This window comes from Salmo trutta, chromosome 27 (assembly GCF_901001165.1).
Source record: "Salmo trutta chromosome 27, fSalTru1.1, whole genome shotgun sequence".
Classification (NCBI taxonomy): domain Eukaryota; kingdom Metazoa; phylum Chordata; class Actinopteri; order Salmoniformes; family Salmonidae; genus Salmo; species Salmo trutta.
This window is the reverse complement of record NC_042983.1, coordinates 15,643,191-15,658,888: the sequence shown is the minus strand read 5'-3', so window position 1 is coordinate 15,658,888 and position 15,698 is coordinate 15,643,191. Positions and strand designations below refer to the sequence as shown.

At 42.0% G+C, this 15,698-nt stretch overlaps 2 protein-coding genes across 4 annotated transcripts; one reads left to right on the top strand and one right to left on the bottom strand.

The window, feature by feature from the left end:
- Nucleotides 1-788: 788 nt before the first annotated feature.
- LOC115164421 (serine/arginine-rich splicing factor 9) lies at nucleotides 789-13,553 on the top strand. 2 transcript variants are annotated; one of them, XM_029716870.1, is made up of 5 exons: nucleotides 789-981; nucleotides 3,422-3,598; nucleotides 12,239-12,444; nucleotides 12,590-12,762; nucleotides 12,845-13,553. In XM_029716870.1, the coding sequence occupies exons 2-5, from the start codon at nucleotides 3,441-3,443 to the stop codon at nucleotides 13,082-13,084; spliced, it is 777 nt and encodes a 258-aa protein (XP_029572730.1). In that variant the 5' UTR covers nucleotides 789-981; nucleotides 3,422-3,440; the 3' UTR covers nucleotides 13,085-13,553. The 2 variants fall into 2 exon arrangements, with proteins under 2 accessions (XP_029572730.1, XP_029572731.1); XM_029716871.1 differs by lacking the exon at nucleotides 789-981 and adding an exon at nucleotides 1,662-1,862.
- A 1-nt stretch (nucleotide 13,554) lies between these two features.
- Nucleotides 13,555-15,406, bottom strand: gatc (glutamyl-tRNA amidotransferase subunit C). Of its 2 annotated transcripts, XM_029716872.1 has the most exons (6): nucleotides 15,016-15,405; nucleotides 14,861-14,911; nucleotides 14,568-14,737; nucleotides 14,212-14,315; nucleotides 14,022-14,089; nucleotides 13,555-13,875 (listed from the first exon to the last, which is right to left on the bottom strand). In XM_029716872.1, exons 1-5 carry the CDS (start codon nucleotides 15,187-15,189, stop codon nucleotides 14,028-14,030), a joined length of 561 nt encoding a protein of 186 aa, XP_029572732.1. In that variant the 5' UTR covers nucleotides 15,190-15,405; the 3' UTR covers nucleotides 13,555-13,875; nucleotides 14,022-14,027. The 2 variants fall into 2 exon arrangements, with proteins under 2 accessions (XP_029572732.1, XP_029572734.1); XM_029716874.1 differs by having other exon boundaries at nucleotides 13,555-14,089; nucleotides 15,016-15,406.
- Nucleotides 15,407-15,698: the final 292 nt, after the last annotated feature.

Below are 15,698 nucleotides of genomic sequence, written 5' to 3'. Positions count from 1 at the left end.
TGAAAGGAGTGATAACAGTGGTGGGGTTGAGTGTTGAGGTGGATCGACTGAAGTTTTGGATCCCCGGTGTCTGTGATGCACGCCGTTTGGGGAGACGCAGACCCAGTGGGGAGCGCGAGACTGAGGAGACACCCTGTCTGTCCTTCTCAGTTTTGATGTAAAGTGTTTGCCAGATAAAGTCATGCTAGGGTATATAAGTTATCCTGTGAGAGCTTTTGTTTTACGAACCCGCTATGGTGTTTCAGGTGCCAAGTTTATGGTCATGTTGCAGCAGTATGAAGGAGGGAGATTCTGAGGTGTGAATTGTGCAGGAGAGCATAGTTCAAAGGAGTGGGTGGTTTTGGTGTTCAACGCACAGTGTTTACATTTTTAGGGCGGCCATGTTGTTGGGGATCAGAAATGTCCCGTGCGAGTGAGACGGGTTGAAGTTTCCAGGGTGAGAGCAGTGCAGAAAGTGTCATGTTGAGGCAGTGAGGAAAGTTAAGGATGGTGGGGAAATGGTGAGGGACCCTGAGAGGATCCCTGTGAGTAGTAGGCCAGTACAGAGTGACCCGTACAGTTTGTGCATTGGTAAGGTTGGCTTCTTGGTGTTTATTGCTATGGTCATTGCCTTTTTCCCCCCCAATTCCCTTTTTTGTGAACAAATGTGCAATGCATTTTCCGAACTGTGAAAGGCACCAATAATCAACAAAGCCTCTAGTCTGCCGGAAAACCACACGAAGAAGAAAACATGCAGACAAAAAACAGTGCAATTTGTGGGCAGGGGCGCAACCTGGTGGATGTGGTAGGTGGTTCTTGACGGAACCGGAAGTCAGTGGATGGAACTGGGTAGCCTAACTAGCTTAAAGAAGCGCAGAGATCCTCCGACAAAGGTTTGAGGGTACCGATCTCTGGAGATAAGCGAGAAATAACATTATACGAGCTTTAGAAAAGAATCACAGCAACCACAGAGGTTGCAGGTCTGATCAGCGACACAGGAAGGTAGGTGACCTATCATGTACTTTTCTGCAAACCCAAAACATGGCACACGAGTCAGCTAGGCTAACTTGCAACCGAAGCTAACGTTACATTAGCTACTAGCTATTTGTTGTCGACAACTTGCTGGCTAGGTAATGAATGAATGGGCTAATCTGGGTTTTACATGTGAGTACAGATTGGGAATCCAGGCAGGTAGCTACCACGAGGCGATATGAAACGTGTTATGTTTGAAATATAGAAACTATCAAGCTAGTTAGCTAACCACTGTATCCCGCCCCCAGCCATGTTATCATTTTTGAAAGGAAACATCACATGAATAGCTAGGCTAGCTTTAGCGTAGCAAGCTACCCGAGTCGAGAAGGGTGTAATTTCGTCCCGCAATTCGGGGCGTTCCTGTATATGCAGGAGCCCCTCTTTATACTTCTATTGGTCCATTTTAAAATACAATTTAAAATAGGGCTCAGACGGGGGCGCTCCAGTACACTAGGTGGTGGTAGCCCATTCACATACACGACCTTTAGCGCCTATATATTGGTGATCGAATCTTCTGGCTGGGGAGTTTTGTTAATAAGAGCCCCACGCTTGCTGTAAACGTTACCAAACATCTCTTGCTGTACGGTTTGGAAACATAAGGAACCTATCTTTCATATGAGCGAGAAATCATTTAAAAAAAATGTTTTAATTACTCTAGGTTTTTATGTGGTTAGGGTTCCCACACAGACATATTTCCATGTTACAGCGCTTATATATGGAAGACGGGCGTACTGGTGCTAGTTCTGTCTCGGAACACCAGTGTGTAAACGGAAGACTGACGCCACAAACGTGTTGTGACTGAAAAATACTGTCTGCTGCAACTGTGTTAAAACTGGTTAAAACAGCTTACAGTAAGTGTATCTTTAGTTTGTTACATTTTTGATGTGATATGAAAGCAGAGATTTGTTTGTAGAACCGTACTGCAATTGAAAATGTATCCACGTTTAGCTGGAGTATTTGGCTGACAGGCCCATTATCCTCAAAAAAACAGACCACGTTGAGTTTCTTTAGTCCATTATTGGTCTAGGACACCGGTAGACAGTGTCCTTCACCTCCGCCTGTTGGGCATTGCTTTCCCGCACTTCCACAGGAGGTGGGAGGCCGGGGCGACACGGCTAGCTAGCTAGGTCACCAATAGACAACCTGAATATCAAGTGTCGCACAAGCTTGAAGATGGCGTGCTCGAGGGAGTGGGGGGCCTGTTCAAGCCGGAACCAATGGGATGCTAGAGTGGGGGGCGTTCCTGCAGATGAATGAATGCCCACATCCAGGAACTCCCCGAATAAGCGGGCCGCAATCAGACACTATTGTCCGGCTGGGATTTCGTCTCAGCAGGGCCAGGTTTTCTGATAGCGATGGAATTTAGGCGTAACGTTGCATCATTCCTACAACAGCCGAAAATGTAACAACCGTTTCCCAAGCACCACGCTGACTTGCCTAGTTATATACAGGTACAAAAATGAGAGGGTGGTCGCTAAGTGCGTCGTTGGAGCATTTGTTGATACAGATAGGATAGAAAGTGAGCGCTGCTCTCAGATCAGCTTCCTCCATTCAAATCATTCCTAAACATAATTTTCACAATACTGACGACGGATCAGCTTCTAGAGATATTACCACATACGGCTGCAAATATTAAGGCGGCTTATTCTAATGCTTACTCAATAAAAATGACCAAAATCACCGATTTGGTGGCACATTGCATACGATAGGCTACACATAATTAAATATATTGTGACAAATTAGACAACAGCCTACATGTAGCAAAATATAACTACATTGATTTAACATGAAGTGCGTTTCAATATGATTGAAAAAACCTATAGCCTACTGTTTATTTTAAAGCAGTCATGCTTCAAATGAAAACCGATGTATTTTTATACTTCGCGTGTTTGTATCAATTGCAAAGACATTGGCAACTAAGTAATTGTAGTCAACTTTTGTTCTGAAGTTATCAGCAGCCACAGAGAGACGGGTCAACCATGTGATTTGATGTTTACGCGGAAGCACCTAACACACTTAACATGTAGTTAGCGTTTCTACGAGTGGTCTGAGGCAGGCGTTAGATTAAGAGCGTTTAAGTGCAACGTTAATACCGATGGTTTTGTGACAACTTCGATACTTAACGATGCTCCTACGAAGGTTCTAACAATGAATTTAACCTTAAGATGCTTTTGGGAAACCGGGCCCTGGTGGTTGAACCATTGGGTGTGGGTTGGGGTTTGATTAATAGCTAGCTCTGTATTTGAGTTGTGTATATGTTGCAGTCTTGATAACGTGTACTTGTAGGGGGTTGTTTGCAATGGTCATCCATTTTTGAACATTTATGACAGGCAGAAATTAGGGGTCAAAACATACATTTGAGTCCAGGGAGTGTTCAGTATTGATAACGCCTTCTCTCTTTTTCCTTCAGGATCAGTTCAGTTAACATCATGGCAGATGGCAGGATCTACGTGGGTAACCTTCCAGCTGATGTGCAAGAGAGGGACATTGAGGATATATTCTTCAAATATGGCAAAATCAGAGACATTGAGTTGAAGAACAATAGAGGCACTATTCCCTTTGCCTTTGTGCGCTTTGAAGATCCACGGTAAGATAAACGTCCATGAATGGCATTCTTACTCGTTGACCAATAAGACCAGATTTACATTGTCATTTTAGACATTTAGCAGATGCTCTTATCTAGAGCGACTTGAGTTAGTGCATTCGCCTTAAGATAGCTAGATGAGACAACCACATATCACAGTCATAGCAAGTACACTTTCCCTGAACTCGGTAGTAATGAAAAGATGGCAACGTGCTGGATGGCCGCCGTTTTGCGAACTCCGACTAAACTTTGTTATTTTGTGATTCTTTTGGCGTTTACTTTATTTTCACAAAATATGTTATCATGAAATATAACATGCTGCCACTTAATGAACTGTATGAGGCTATAACCAATCAGGAAAACTTACATCCAGAGGCTGCCTTTCTTGTCGCCGGCAATTTTAGTTCCGCTTCATTAAGACACATGATGCCCAACTTTCATCAGCACGTCTCCTTCACAACTAGGGGCAATAAAGTCCTAGACCGCGGTTACTCTACCCACAAACAAGATACAAGGCCCTCCCTCGTCCGCCATTCGTTAAATCAGATCATGGCTCCTTACTCCTGCTTCCTGTTTACAAGCAGAAGCTCAAACAGGAAGTACCCGTGACTTGCTCCATTGTGAAATGGTCATTAGAATCAGAGGTTATGCTATAGGACTGCACTTTTATTCAATATTTTTTTGCTAAGATATTGCAGAAATATTGTGGGTTCTATCAAAGTAATTGTTTGCATAATTTCCTATTTTTTTTCCCCCCAGTTTATACATACTATATACATTTTACGGACATGGTACATTTTACATTAGTTATCTATTTTTGTTGTTATTATTATTTTTTTAAACGTATTCCACCCTTCAGCTACCCTTAACCCCTCCCATCTATCTCTAAACAACCATCCCATCTTGATGTCTACTTGACAAATATTTTTTAACTGTGGTGGGATGTTTGAAAACAGTTCTGAACCTTTCTATCATTAATTAACACAGATTATATTGTTAACAAACAATTTCAATGAATGTTTTATTATCAATTAGTATTTTTGAGTTTAACCATAATATTTGAAATATTTGTTCTGTTTATTTTTTTGTGGGTTAAACTGAAATTGCAACCAGATTTCTATGGCTTGTTTTAAAAAGTGATAGTTTCAAATGACCGAAAGTGACAGGTTGTTATCTGAATAAATAACATGCAATTTTTTAACATGGGGTGAGCCATTCTTACACGTCTGCTGGAGAACCAGTTTGAATTTAAGTATGCTTTTTTTTAAGCCTTTAGTGAGAGGTTCAATGCTTTAATATTGAATAATTTTTGTCTTCCAAATGTATATTCATTTTATAAATAGGGCTGTTGAATTTTGTCTGGCTTGCCAAATAAAGTGGAATCTCTTTGGCTCATATAATACATTTTTTAAAGGTATTCCAGTGTAGGCAGGGCCATCAGTAAATGGGTATTTATTTTTATTTAACTAAGCAAGTCAGTCAACAACACTTTCTTAATTACAATGACGGCCTACTAAAAGGCCTCCTGCGGAGACGGGGGCTGGGATTTAAAAAGAAATAATAAATAAAACTGGGAAATGATTAAACAATTATTTTTTTATTTTATCACAAATACAGTGCATTCGCCAAGTTATTCAGGCACCTTGACTTTCAGATTTTGTTACATTACAGCCTTACTATAAAATTGATTAAATTGTGTTTTCCCTCAATCTACACACAATACCCCATAATGACAAAGCAAAAACAGGTTTGTAGAATATTTTGCAAATGTGTATGTATAAAAAAATCACATTTACATACGTTTTCAGACCCTTTGCTATGAGACTCGAAATTTAGCTTGGGTGCATCCTGTTCCTACAACTTGATTGTAGTCCACCTGTGGTAAATTGAATTTATTGAACCTGATTTGGAAAGGTGCACACCTATCAATATAAAGGTTCCACAGATGGCAGTGCATGTCAGAGCAAACACCAAGCCATGAGGCTCCAGAGAGGCACACCGGTCTAAGGCACTGCATCTCAGTGCTAGAGGCATCACTACAGACCCTGATTCGATTCTAGGCTGTATCGCAACCGGCCGTGATTGGGAGTACCATAGGGCGGCGCACAACTGGCCCAGCGTCGTTAGGGTTTGGCCAGGGTAGGCCGTCATTGTAAATAAGAATTAGTTCTTAACTGACTTGCCTAGTTAAATAAAGGTTAAATCAAAAAGTAAATAAAATTGAAGTCAAAGGAATTGTCCTTAGAGTTCTGAGGCAGGATTGTGTCGAGGCACAGATCTGGGGAAAGGTACCAAACAATTTCTGCAGCATTGAAGGTCCCCAAGAACACAGTGGCCTCCATCATTCTTAAATGGTGTAGTGTAGATTTGAGGAAAAAATGTAATTTAATCAATTTTAGAATAAGGCTGTAATGGTACAAAATGTGGGAAAAATCTAGGGGACTGAATACATTCTGAAAGTACTGTAAACAAGTATTTACCTTCCCATGGAAGCAAGATCTTGTATATTTTTGCTAACTTTCTATGAAAATGTATTGAATTTATTTATTTTGCAATATGATTACAGACTATGTCCACTTCACTGTCAGACCATTTTAATGGTAAACTACACGGTAATGTAAAAGTTGTATTTTTTTAGTGATCCAATACGTAATGTGTACACTTGTCATCCAGAGAGGTTAAATAAATTATCTAGGTCCTCTGAGGCTCTGCAGGGATCCATATTGTGGATTTAAAAGAAAACATGAGTCGTCCGCGTACAATGACCCCTTTGTTTTTAAGCCCTGGATGTCTAGCCCCTTATGTTGGATCTGATTTTTAATCGCTGAAGTTTCTATGGCCATAATAAATGGATATGGCTATAGTGGACAGCTTTGTTTTACTCCTCTTGACAGTTTAATACTTTCTGAGAAGTAGCCATATTTACTATTTTACACCTGGGGTTACTATACATAACTTTAACTCATTGTATAGGAGATTCTCCAAAATGAAAATAATTCATGCATTCTAGTCCTTTTCAAAATCTGCAATGAATACCAGGCCTGGTATCCCATATTTTTTTAAGTGTTCGATTGTTTTCAGTACTTTATCTCCAATGTATCGCCCATGTAAAAACCTGTCTGATTAGGATAAATAACATTTGACAATACCTTTGAATTCTAAGCACTAAACATTTTTCTAGAATTTTGGCATCACAACACTGAATTGTAAGGGGTCTCCAGTTTTTTAGGTAGACTGGATATTTGCCACATGGGTCCTGTTTCAGTAATTGTGAAATCAGACTTTCTTGCTGAGTATCTGAGTCTACCAGTTTTTATAGGAGCGGTTGAAACATGTTAACGGACCAAACCTGAAGTTTTCCCTGACTTGAAGGCTTTAATTGCATCTTGAAGTTCCTTCACGTGAGTCTCTCTGTACAGCTGTTAATTTTTACACTTAATAGGAAAATAATCCTTACAATTAACTTCAGTTGGTGGAGATTGAGGAACCTGAAATGAAAACATGCTTAAAGTTTCTTTAAATAATTTTGGTAGCATTTCTATGTTGACGATGAAAGTTGGTGCATTTTTCCCAATACTCCATCCAGTTCACTTTGTTTGTATAATATATTACGCTTGAGATTTTTTGAATATGTTCCTCAATTTCTTTTTTCCTCTAACTTATTCTGGCCTCTAAAGGCACATTTAAGTGTCCCGTACTTTAAAGGGGATCTGCTGTACCTATGTTATGTAGAATAAAGTCCGTTATACATTTTTGGTTAGAAGCAAGTTGTCATCCAGTAGGCTTTTATTACATTTCCAATATCCTCACTCTCGTGGATATTCTGTATGATTAAGGTGTACACCAATTATTTGATGGTCTGACTGCATTCTGTCCCCATCAACATTTTAAAACTTTTGGTGTCAGAGAAAATGACATGGTCAAGACGACCAACTTGATTGAGCCTCTTTCATGTATATCTCACTAGGTCAGGATATTTAAACCTCCATATATCCACTAGTTCCAATATATCCATAATATTTGGGATTTCCTTAAGTGCATGAGGGTGATAATATGTAGTGTGATTACCTTTTATGGTCCATCGAGGTACTTAAACCCGTATTTTAATCTCCCACCATAATAACTGAGTCGTATTGCTTGTTAACTCGATAAATTTTTATACATTTTCAAAGAAGCCTGGATCATTATTTGGAACATATAGATTAATGAGCCAAGTATGTTTATGGTCCAATAGCATTTTTAGAAGGATCCACCTTCCTTGAGGATCTGTTTGAACAGTTTGCGCATTCTGATCAAAATGATTGTTAATTAATATCACCCCTTTTGAATTTCTTTTCCCATGGAAGAAATACACTGCTCAGAAAAATAAAGGGAACACTAAAATAACACATCCTAGATCTGAATGAATGAAATAATCTTATTAAATACTTTTTTCTTTACATAGTTGAATGTGCTGACAACAAAATCACACAAAGAATCAATGAAAATCCAATTTATCAACCCATGGAGGTCTGGATTTGGAGTCGCACTCAAAATTAAAGTGGAAAACCACACTACAGGCTGATCCAACTTTGATGTAATGTCCTTTGATGTAATGTAAAGTCAAAATGAGGCTCAGTAGTGTGTGTGTGTGTGTGTGTGTGTGTGTGTGTGTGTGTGTGTGGCCTCCACGTGCCTGTATGACCTCCCTATAACGCCTGGGCATGCTCCTGATGAGGTGGTGGATGGTCTCCTGAGGGATCTCCTCCCAGACCTGGACTAAAAGCATCCGCCAACTCCTGGACAGTCTGTGGTGCAACTTGGCGTTGGTGGATGGCGTGAGACATGATGTCCAAGATGTGCTCAATTGGTTCAGGTCTGGGGAACGGGCGGGCCAGTCCATAGCATCAATGCCTTCCTCTTGCAGGAACTGCTGACACACTCCAGCCACATGAGGTCTAGCATTGTCTTGCATTAGGAGGAACCCAGGGCCAACCGCACCAGCATATGGTCTCACAAGGGGTCTGAGGATCTCATCTTGGTACCTAATGGCAGTCAGGCTACCTCTGGCGAGCACATGGAGGGCTGTGCGGCCCCCCAAAGAAATGCCACCCCACACCATGACTGACCCACCGCCAAACCGGTCATGCTGGAGGATGTTGCAGGCAGCAGAACGTTCTCCACGGCGTCTCCAGACTCTGTCACGTCTGTCACTTGCTCAGTGTGAACCTGCTTTCATCTGTGAAGAGCACAGGGCGCCAGTGGCGAATTTGCCAATCTTGGTGTTCTCTGGCAAATGCCAAACGTCCTGCACGGTGTTGGGCTGTAAGCACAACCCCCACCTGTGGACGTCGGGCCCTCATACCACCCTCATGGAGTCTGTTTCTGACCGTTTGAGCAGACACATGCACATTTTTGGCCTGCTGGAGGTCATTTTGCAGGGCTCTGGCAGTGCTCCTCCTTGCACAAAGGCGGAGGTAGCGGTCCTGCTGCTGGGTTGTTGCCCTCCTACGGCCTCCTCCACGTCTCCTGATGTACTGGCCTGTCTCCTGGTAGCGCCTCCATGCTCTGGACACTACGCTGACAGACACAGCAAACCTTCTTGCCACAGCTCGCATTGATGTGCCATCCTGGATGAGCTGCACTACCTGAGCCACTTGTGTGGGTTGTAGACTCCGTCTCATGCTACTACTAGAGTGAAAGCACTGCCAGCATTCAAAAGTGACCAAAACATCAGCCAGGAAGCATAGGAACTGAGAAGTGGTCTGTGGTCACCACCTGCAGAACCACTCCTTTATTGGGGGTGTCTTGCTAATTGCCTATAATTTCCACCTGTTGTCTATTCCATTTGCACAACAGCATGTGAAATGTATTGTCACTCAGTGTTGCTTCCTAAGTGGACAGTTTGATTTCACAGAAGTGTGATTGACTTGGAGTTACATTGTGTTGTTTAAGTGTTCCCTTTATTTTTTTGAGCAGTATATATTCCCCCTAGTCCTTTTTCCATACAACTTAATCTAAAGGTGTCGAATGAGTTTCCTGTAAACAATAGATATTATATTCCTTCTTTTAACCAGATAAACTGATTATTTTCATCTGCTAAGCATTACAATTATTACTAGCTATCCTTTTCACCACTTACCATAATGAGATACAGGTTTTGATTATACTTATCATAATGTTTGTAAACGTGCCATGATAATTGAGTGTCCATATAGCTATACAATGATATTTGCACTGTTACGCATATTGTAGCTGCAACTAAGTATGCCTCTAATTGTCTTCCTATACTCCACCCGCTACAACCTCCCCATCCCAAGTTGGGTCGTCGTCCCAGTGACTTGCTAACCACCCTTGTACACATGGATCCTAGGGCCTTTAAGAGAGAGGGGCCTATCCTTTAAAAAGAGCACATGGTGCCACCTACGTTAGACCCAGATTCACAGCCAACAGCATTTCTAACGCCTTCGCCTTGTACCGCATCTAGTTACTAAAAAATATGTATACTGAACAAAAATATGAATGCAACAAATTCTGATTTTACTTGGTAAGAGTTCATATAAGGAAATCAGTTAATTAAAATAAATGTATTAGGCCCAAATCAATGGCTTTCATATGACTGTGCAGGGGCGCAGCCATGGGGGGGCATGGGCCCACCCACTGGGGTGCCAGATTCGTTTTCCCCCCATAAACGGGTTTTATTACAGAAATAAATACCCCTCCGTTTCATTAGATGTCCGGGTGGCTGATCTCAGACGATCCTGCTGGTGAAGAAGCTGGATGTGGAGGTCCTGAGCTGGCGTGGTTGTGAGGCTGGTTGGACGCATGGCCAAATTCTCTGAAACTATGTTGGAGGCAGAGAAATGAACATTAAATTCTCTGGCAACAGCTCTGGTGGACATTCCTGCAGTCAGAATGCCAATTGCACACTCCCTCAAAACATGAGACATCTGTGGCATTGTGACATAACTGCACATTTTAGAAACCTTTTACTGTCCCCAGCACAAGGTCCACCTGTGTAATGATCATGCTGAATCAGTTTCTTGATATGCCACACCTGTCAGGTGGATAGATTATCTTGGCAAAGGAGAAATGCTCTCTAACAGGGATGTACACAAATTTGTGCACAAAATTTGAGAGATATATGCTTTTTGTGCATATGGAACATTTCTGGGATCTTATTTCAGCTCATGGGACCAACACTTTACATGTTGCGTTTTATATTTTTGATCAATGTGTATATGTATATAAAATAGCAGTAAAACTAATTCAAGGGTTCTTTATTTGTACTATTTTCTACATTGTAGAATAGCGAAGACATTTAAAACTATGAAATAACACATGGAATCATGTAGTAACCAAAAAAGTGTTAAACAAATCAAAATGAGTTTCTTCAAAGTAGCCACCCTTTGCCTTGATGACAGTTTTGCACACTCTTGGCATTCTCTCAACCAGCTTCACCTGGAATGCTTTTCCAACTGTCTTGAAGGAGTTACCACATATGCTGAGCTCTTGGTGGCTGCTTTTCCTTCACTCTGCGGTCCAAACCATCTCAATTGGGTTGAGGACGGGTGATTGTGGAGGCCGGGTCATCTGATGCAGCACTCATTGCTCTCCTTGGTGAAATAGCCCTTACACAGGTTGGTGGTGTGTTTTGGGTCATTGTCCTGTTGAAAAACAAATGATAGTCCCACTAAGCGCAAACCAGATGGGATTGCGTATCACTGCAGAATGCTGTGGTAGCCATGCTGGTTAAGTGTGCCTTGAATTCTAAATAAATCACTGACAGCGTCACCAGCATGCCACCTCCATGCTTCACGGTGGGAACCACACATGCAGAGATCATCCGTTCGCCTACTCTGCATCTCAAAGACAGTAGTTGGAGCCAAAAATCTCAAATTTGGACTAATCCAACCAAATGACACATTTCCAACGTCCATTGCTCGTGTTTCTTGGCAAGTCTCTCTTCTTATTGGTGTTCTTTTAGTAGTGGTTTCTTTGCAGCAATTCAACCATGAAGGCATGATTCATCAAGGCAAAGGGTGGCTACTTTGAAAAATCTAAATATATTTTATAATTGAGATTCAACACTATTTTGGTTACTACATGATTCCATGTGTTATTTCATAGTTTTGTCTTCACTATTATTCTACAATGGAGAAAATAGTAACAATAAATGTAAAACCCTGGAATGAGTAGGTGTCCAAACTTTTGACTGGTACTGTGTATCTTAATTCATTCCCACAGTTGATGAATTGTGCGTAAAAACACAGATTTTTGCTTTTATTGTCAGTCAACAGATGCATACTCACCCCATCCCTCCCTCAAACACCTCTACCCCTCTCTCCCCTTCCACTCATAGATCGACCTACTGTTTCCACTTCACAGTAACAGTACTTACAGTTAACCAGTGCTGCTCTAGCAGGGACTTAGCTGCTCTGTTCAACTGTAAGTGCTGTTATTGTGAAGTGGAAAAGACCATCTAGTTTATTTAAGATACTTTTTGAAGAGGTAGGGTTTCAGACATTTTCGGAAGATGAGCAGGGACTCTGCTGTCCTGACGTTAAGGGGAAGCTCGTTCCACCATTGGGGTGCTAAGATGGATAAATAGACTGACTCCCATATGCAATGTGTTAATCAAATTGACATGTCCTTATGTATCAGGGATGCCGAGGATGCAGTCTATGGGAGGAATGGTTATGGATTTGGAGACTGCAAGCTTCGCGTTGAGCACCCTCGCTCTGCCTCCTCTAAATTCAACGGTTCTATGGGTGGTAGTGGTCGAGGGAGTGGGGAAGGAGGTCCCGGTGGTCCTAAAGGGAGGTTTGGGCCTCCTACTCGGAGATCAGAGTTCAGAGTTATTGTGACTGGTAAGTGGATAAAGTCTGTGCTTTTGTTTTTTTATTCAAAGCTCCTCTCTTCCTTCCATTTACAGCATGTTAGATGTACCCTGGTATTGTTGGGCGTTGCCTATAAAGGCCAAAGTTCTCAATGATTTGGTCTCTGTTCCCACAGGCCTGCCTCCGACTGGAAGCTGGCAAGACTTGAAAGATCACATGAGGGAGGCTGGAGATGTTTGTTTCACAGATGTTCAGCGGGATGGGGAAGGGGTGGTGGAGTTCCTGCGCAGAGAGGACATGGAGTATGCCATGCGGCGCCTGGACAGGACAGAGTTCAGATCACACCAGGTAACTAAACACTCAGATCCTCAGCTATACAGTGTTTTAAGAATGTGTTTTCAGGACTTTCTCTGACATGGACATCTTTCAGGGGGAGACTTCATCTATCAGAGTCCATGGAGAGATGGGAGCCAGCAGAGGACGCTCGAGGTCCCGTTCCAGATCCAGGGGACGGTACTCACCCGCTTATCAAGGTCGCGGCTCTCCACCCCCTCGTTATCAGTCGCCCCCTGCTCGCAGATTGTCTCGCCATAGCCCCCCTCCACGTCGCCCCTCTGCAGCACACCGTAGCCCATCAAGCCGCAGCCCACCCCCTCGTCACTACCGATAGTCTACCTACAGGAGGGAGCCAAGACTGGTGATAACTTTGTTTTGTGTTGCTTTTTAAGTATGTCATGTGCATTCCACTATGAGGACTGTCTCCAGAGGACTTTTTAAATGGTGTAGACAGAGCGAATGGGCAGATCTGCATTTGCCTCACATTCTCATTGATTCATTCAGACCTAGGATATGGCTGGTTTAGGGATATTTGTGAAGGAGACTGCATACTAGAGGAATACAACATAATACAGCTCTTTAATGTAGTTTTTTAAAAAAAAATCATGTTTCTCAAAGAGCCTGTCTTGCCTGCCCTGCCTTGTAGAAGGTTGCCTCGCAAGTGTTCTCCATTTTGTCCCTCTTTTATTTTACGTGAGAATGAAATTATTTCTTTCTCCTGCCCCATTCTCGAAATAATCTTTGTATCTCGTAACGGCTTTGTTAAAAAGTGTTATTTTTTTCAAATAAAGTGAGGACTCTTAGTATGTTTATTTGTTTTAGTTCCTGAATGCATGAATTGTACATCCATTGGTTGCCTCTTTAGTCCTTGATAATCATTTGCAGAGCACCCACAAAGTATGTACCACTGGAGTGATGGTTTTCTGCTTTTTCAACATAATGTTCAGAGAATACAGTGCATACATAAGGGAGTACACACACGCGGATCAACAACACTGGATGATCTTTCTTTGATTTGGCTTCAGTTTGCCTGGTTTGAAGGTACCTTAATACATGCCAAGCCCTGACCCTCTTGATGGTTGGTCAGTCTTTATCATTTAGCCATGCATTTCTTTGCAGAGGTCTCTGTCAAATGAAACAGTATCCAGTCATTAATTTACATTTCAGTAATTTAGCAAACTCTTATCCAGAGCGCCTCAGTGCATTCATCTTAAAATACATGGGTGGGAATACCAGTCAAATTTAGCTATCAGCAAAGTCAGAGCACATACTTTGAGTCAGAACTCGGAGTGCTTCAACATGGCAGCTCTCTCCTCTCTCTTCGGTAGTGGAATGTTACCTGCAGAGAAAAGAGCAATTTAAGTTTCATGATATACAAAATGGGGTACTGCCGCCTTTCAGAATGAACAACGATATTAACTCCAATTCATGAGCTGATAAAACAGTAACCAAGATACTCACCTGGCGGTGCCACAAAGTACTCCTCCACTGTGTTTTTAGAGAGCTGGAGCAGTTCCTCTGCACAGTCACCCTCTGCCACGGCATCCTCCCTCAGATACAGTGCCCTACAGAACAGAGGGTTTTCAATCTGTGAGACTAAACAAGTCACCTTAAGGTTAGGGAGGTAACTATTGGTTCCCTCTCCAAAGATTACTCAGTATTTGTAGATCTGAATCAATTGGATAAGGGCAGTAAGCAAAATGTGATTGCTCAACCAAACCTTCCATTAAACACTTCCAATTGCTTACCACTACCCAATTCCTTCAGATCAAACACTGAAGGGCTAGGGGTTGCTTCAGAATCTGCCTGAGTCTAACCTTTCCTCCAGAACTGAATCCATTGGGTCAACCCCATCTGTGTCAACAACATGGAGCTGATCTGCAAATCGGATGGCTTTCTCCAGACAGGCCAGCCCCTCCTGGTTGCGGAAATCCACCAGGGCTAATCGCTCCAATTTGTCAACAAGGTCTACAGGAATTTGGCGAGGCTGTAAGAAAAAGCTTATAAGTTAGAATTTGTCACTAACATATAGCCATTTAATAAGTATTTGATCTGGCTTAATTTACAAGCTAATAAAAACCACTTCATTAACAAAGTACAGTATACTAACTGGGGGTAGCTGGTTCTCCAATACAGGCTCCCATGTTGCTACCCTGGGCACCTAGGATTGAAACATTTACATGGGCAATACAAGAAACTGCAACCACATGTGTACTATGCTGTACTGTACATTAGCTAGTTAGCCTAGCGTAGCTAATCACTTACCTTAGAGTTGCTAATTCGGGTACTATGAGTCCAACGACAGCAGCTAAAGTTTTGCTTGGATTTTCGGTCCTGTGACGTTATGGAAGCTCCTGTGACACCTTGGTGGTAGCACGAAGGCCCTAGATTAAATGCTAGGGTCTGTAATCTTCGTGTATAATTCACTACGACATACATGTTATGCTGGCTAATGTAGCTAGCTTGCAAATGCCTATGCAATTCCTATTACGATTAAATTGTGCGTAGCTAGCTAGTCAATTTAGTAAACTAAGCAATGGTTAGCTAGATTTTATGAGCGTCTCCGTTGATTCCTGGAACTCAAAAATAATTTATCAGTCAACAGCTAACTGGCTAGCTAGCAGAGTCGAGTAGGGGAGAATATCAATTACATCCTACCGGCTTTTTCTCAAAATCCATTGGAGGAGAAAGTTAGAGGGCGGGACCTCTGGCTTTCTCATCCAATGGGTTTTGAGAAGGAGGTGACGCGAGGAGTATTCAATTGAGATTCTCCCTAGCAATTTCTTAGTCAAGGATCTTCTCTGTTGACTGTGAAATGACTTTCATGGTTGACCTCAGTCAAACAGACAATATGCTTTCTACACGGATAAAATGTTAGATGTATTTCTACTTTTTATGCAAATAAGAGATGATGAAATAAGGACAGATGTTTTTAGAATCACTTCCAT

Coding starts and splice junctions, on each gene's coding strand:
- LOC115164421 (XM_029716870.1), top strand. CDS start 3,441: ATGGCAGATGGCAGGATCTACGTGGGTAACCTTCCAGCTGATGTGCAA. Junction 3,599..12,238: donor GTGCGCTTTGAAGATCCACG/GTAAGATAAACG, acceptor CTTATGTATCAG/GGATGCCGAGGATGCAGTCT. Junction 12,445..12,589: donor GTTCAGAGTTATTGTGACTG/GTAAGTGGATAA, acceptor CTGTTCCCACAG/GCCTGCCTCCGACTGGAAGC.
- gatc (XM_029716874.1), bottom strand. CDS start 15,189: ATGTATGTCGTAGTGAATTATACACGAAGATTACAGACCCTAGCATTT. Junction 14,738..14,860: donor TGGAGAACCAGCTACCCCCA/GTTAGTATACTG, acceptor TTTTTCTTACAG/CCTCGCCAAATTCCTGTAGA. Junction 14,090..14,211: donor GTACTTTGTGGCACCGCCAG/GTGAGTATCTTG, acceptor TTTTCTCTGCAG/GTAACATTCCACTACCGAAG.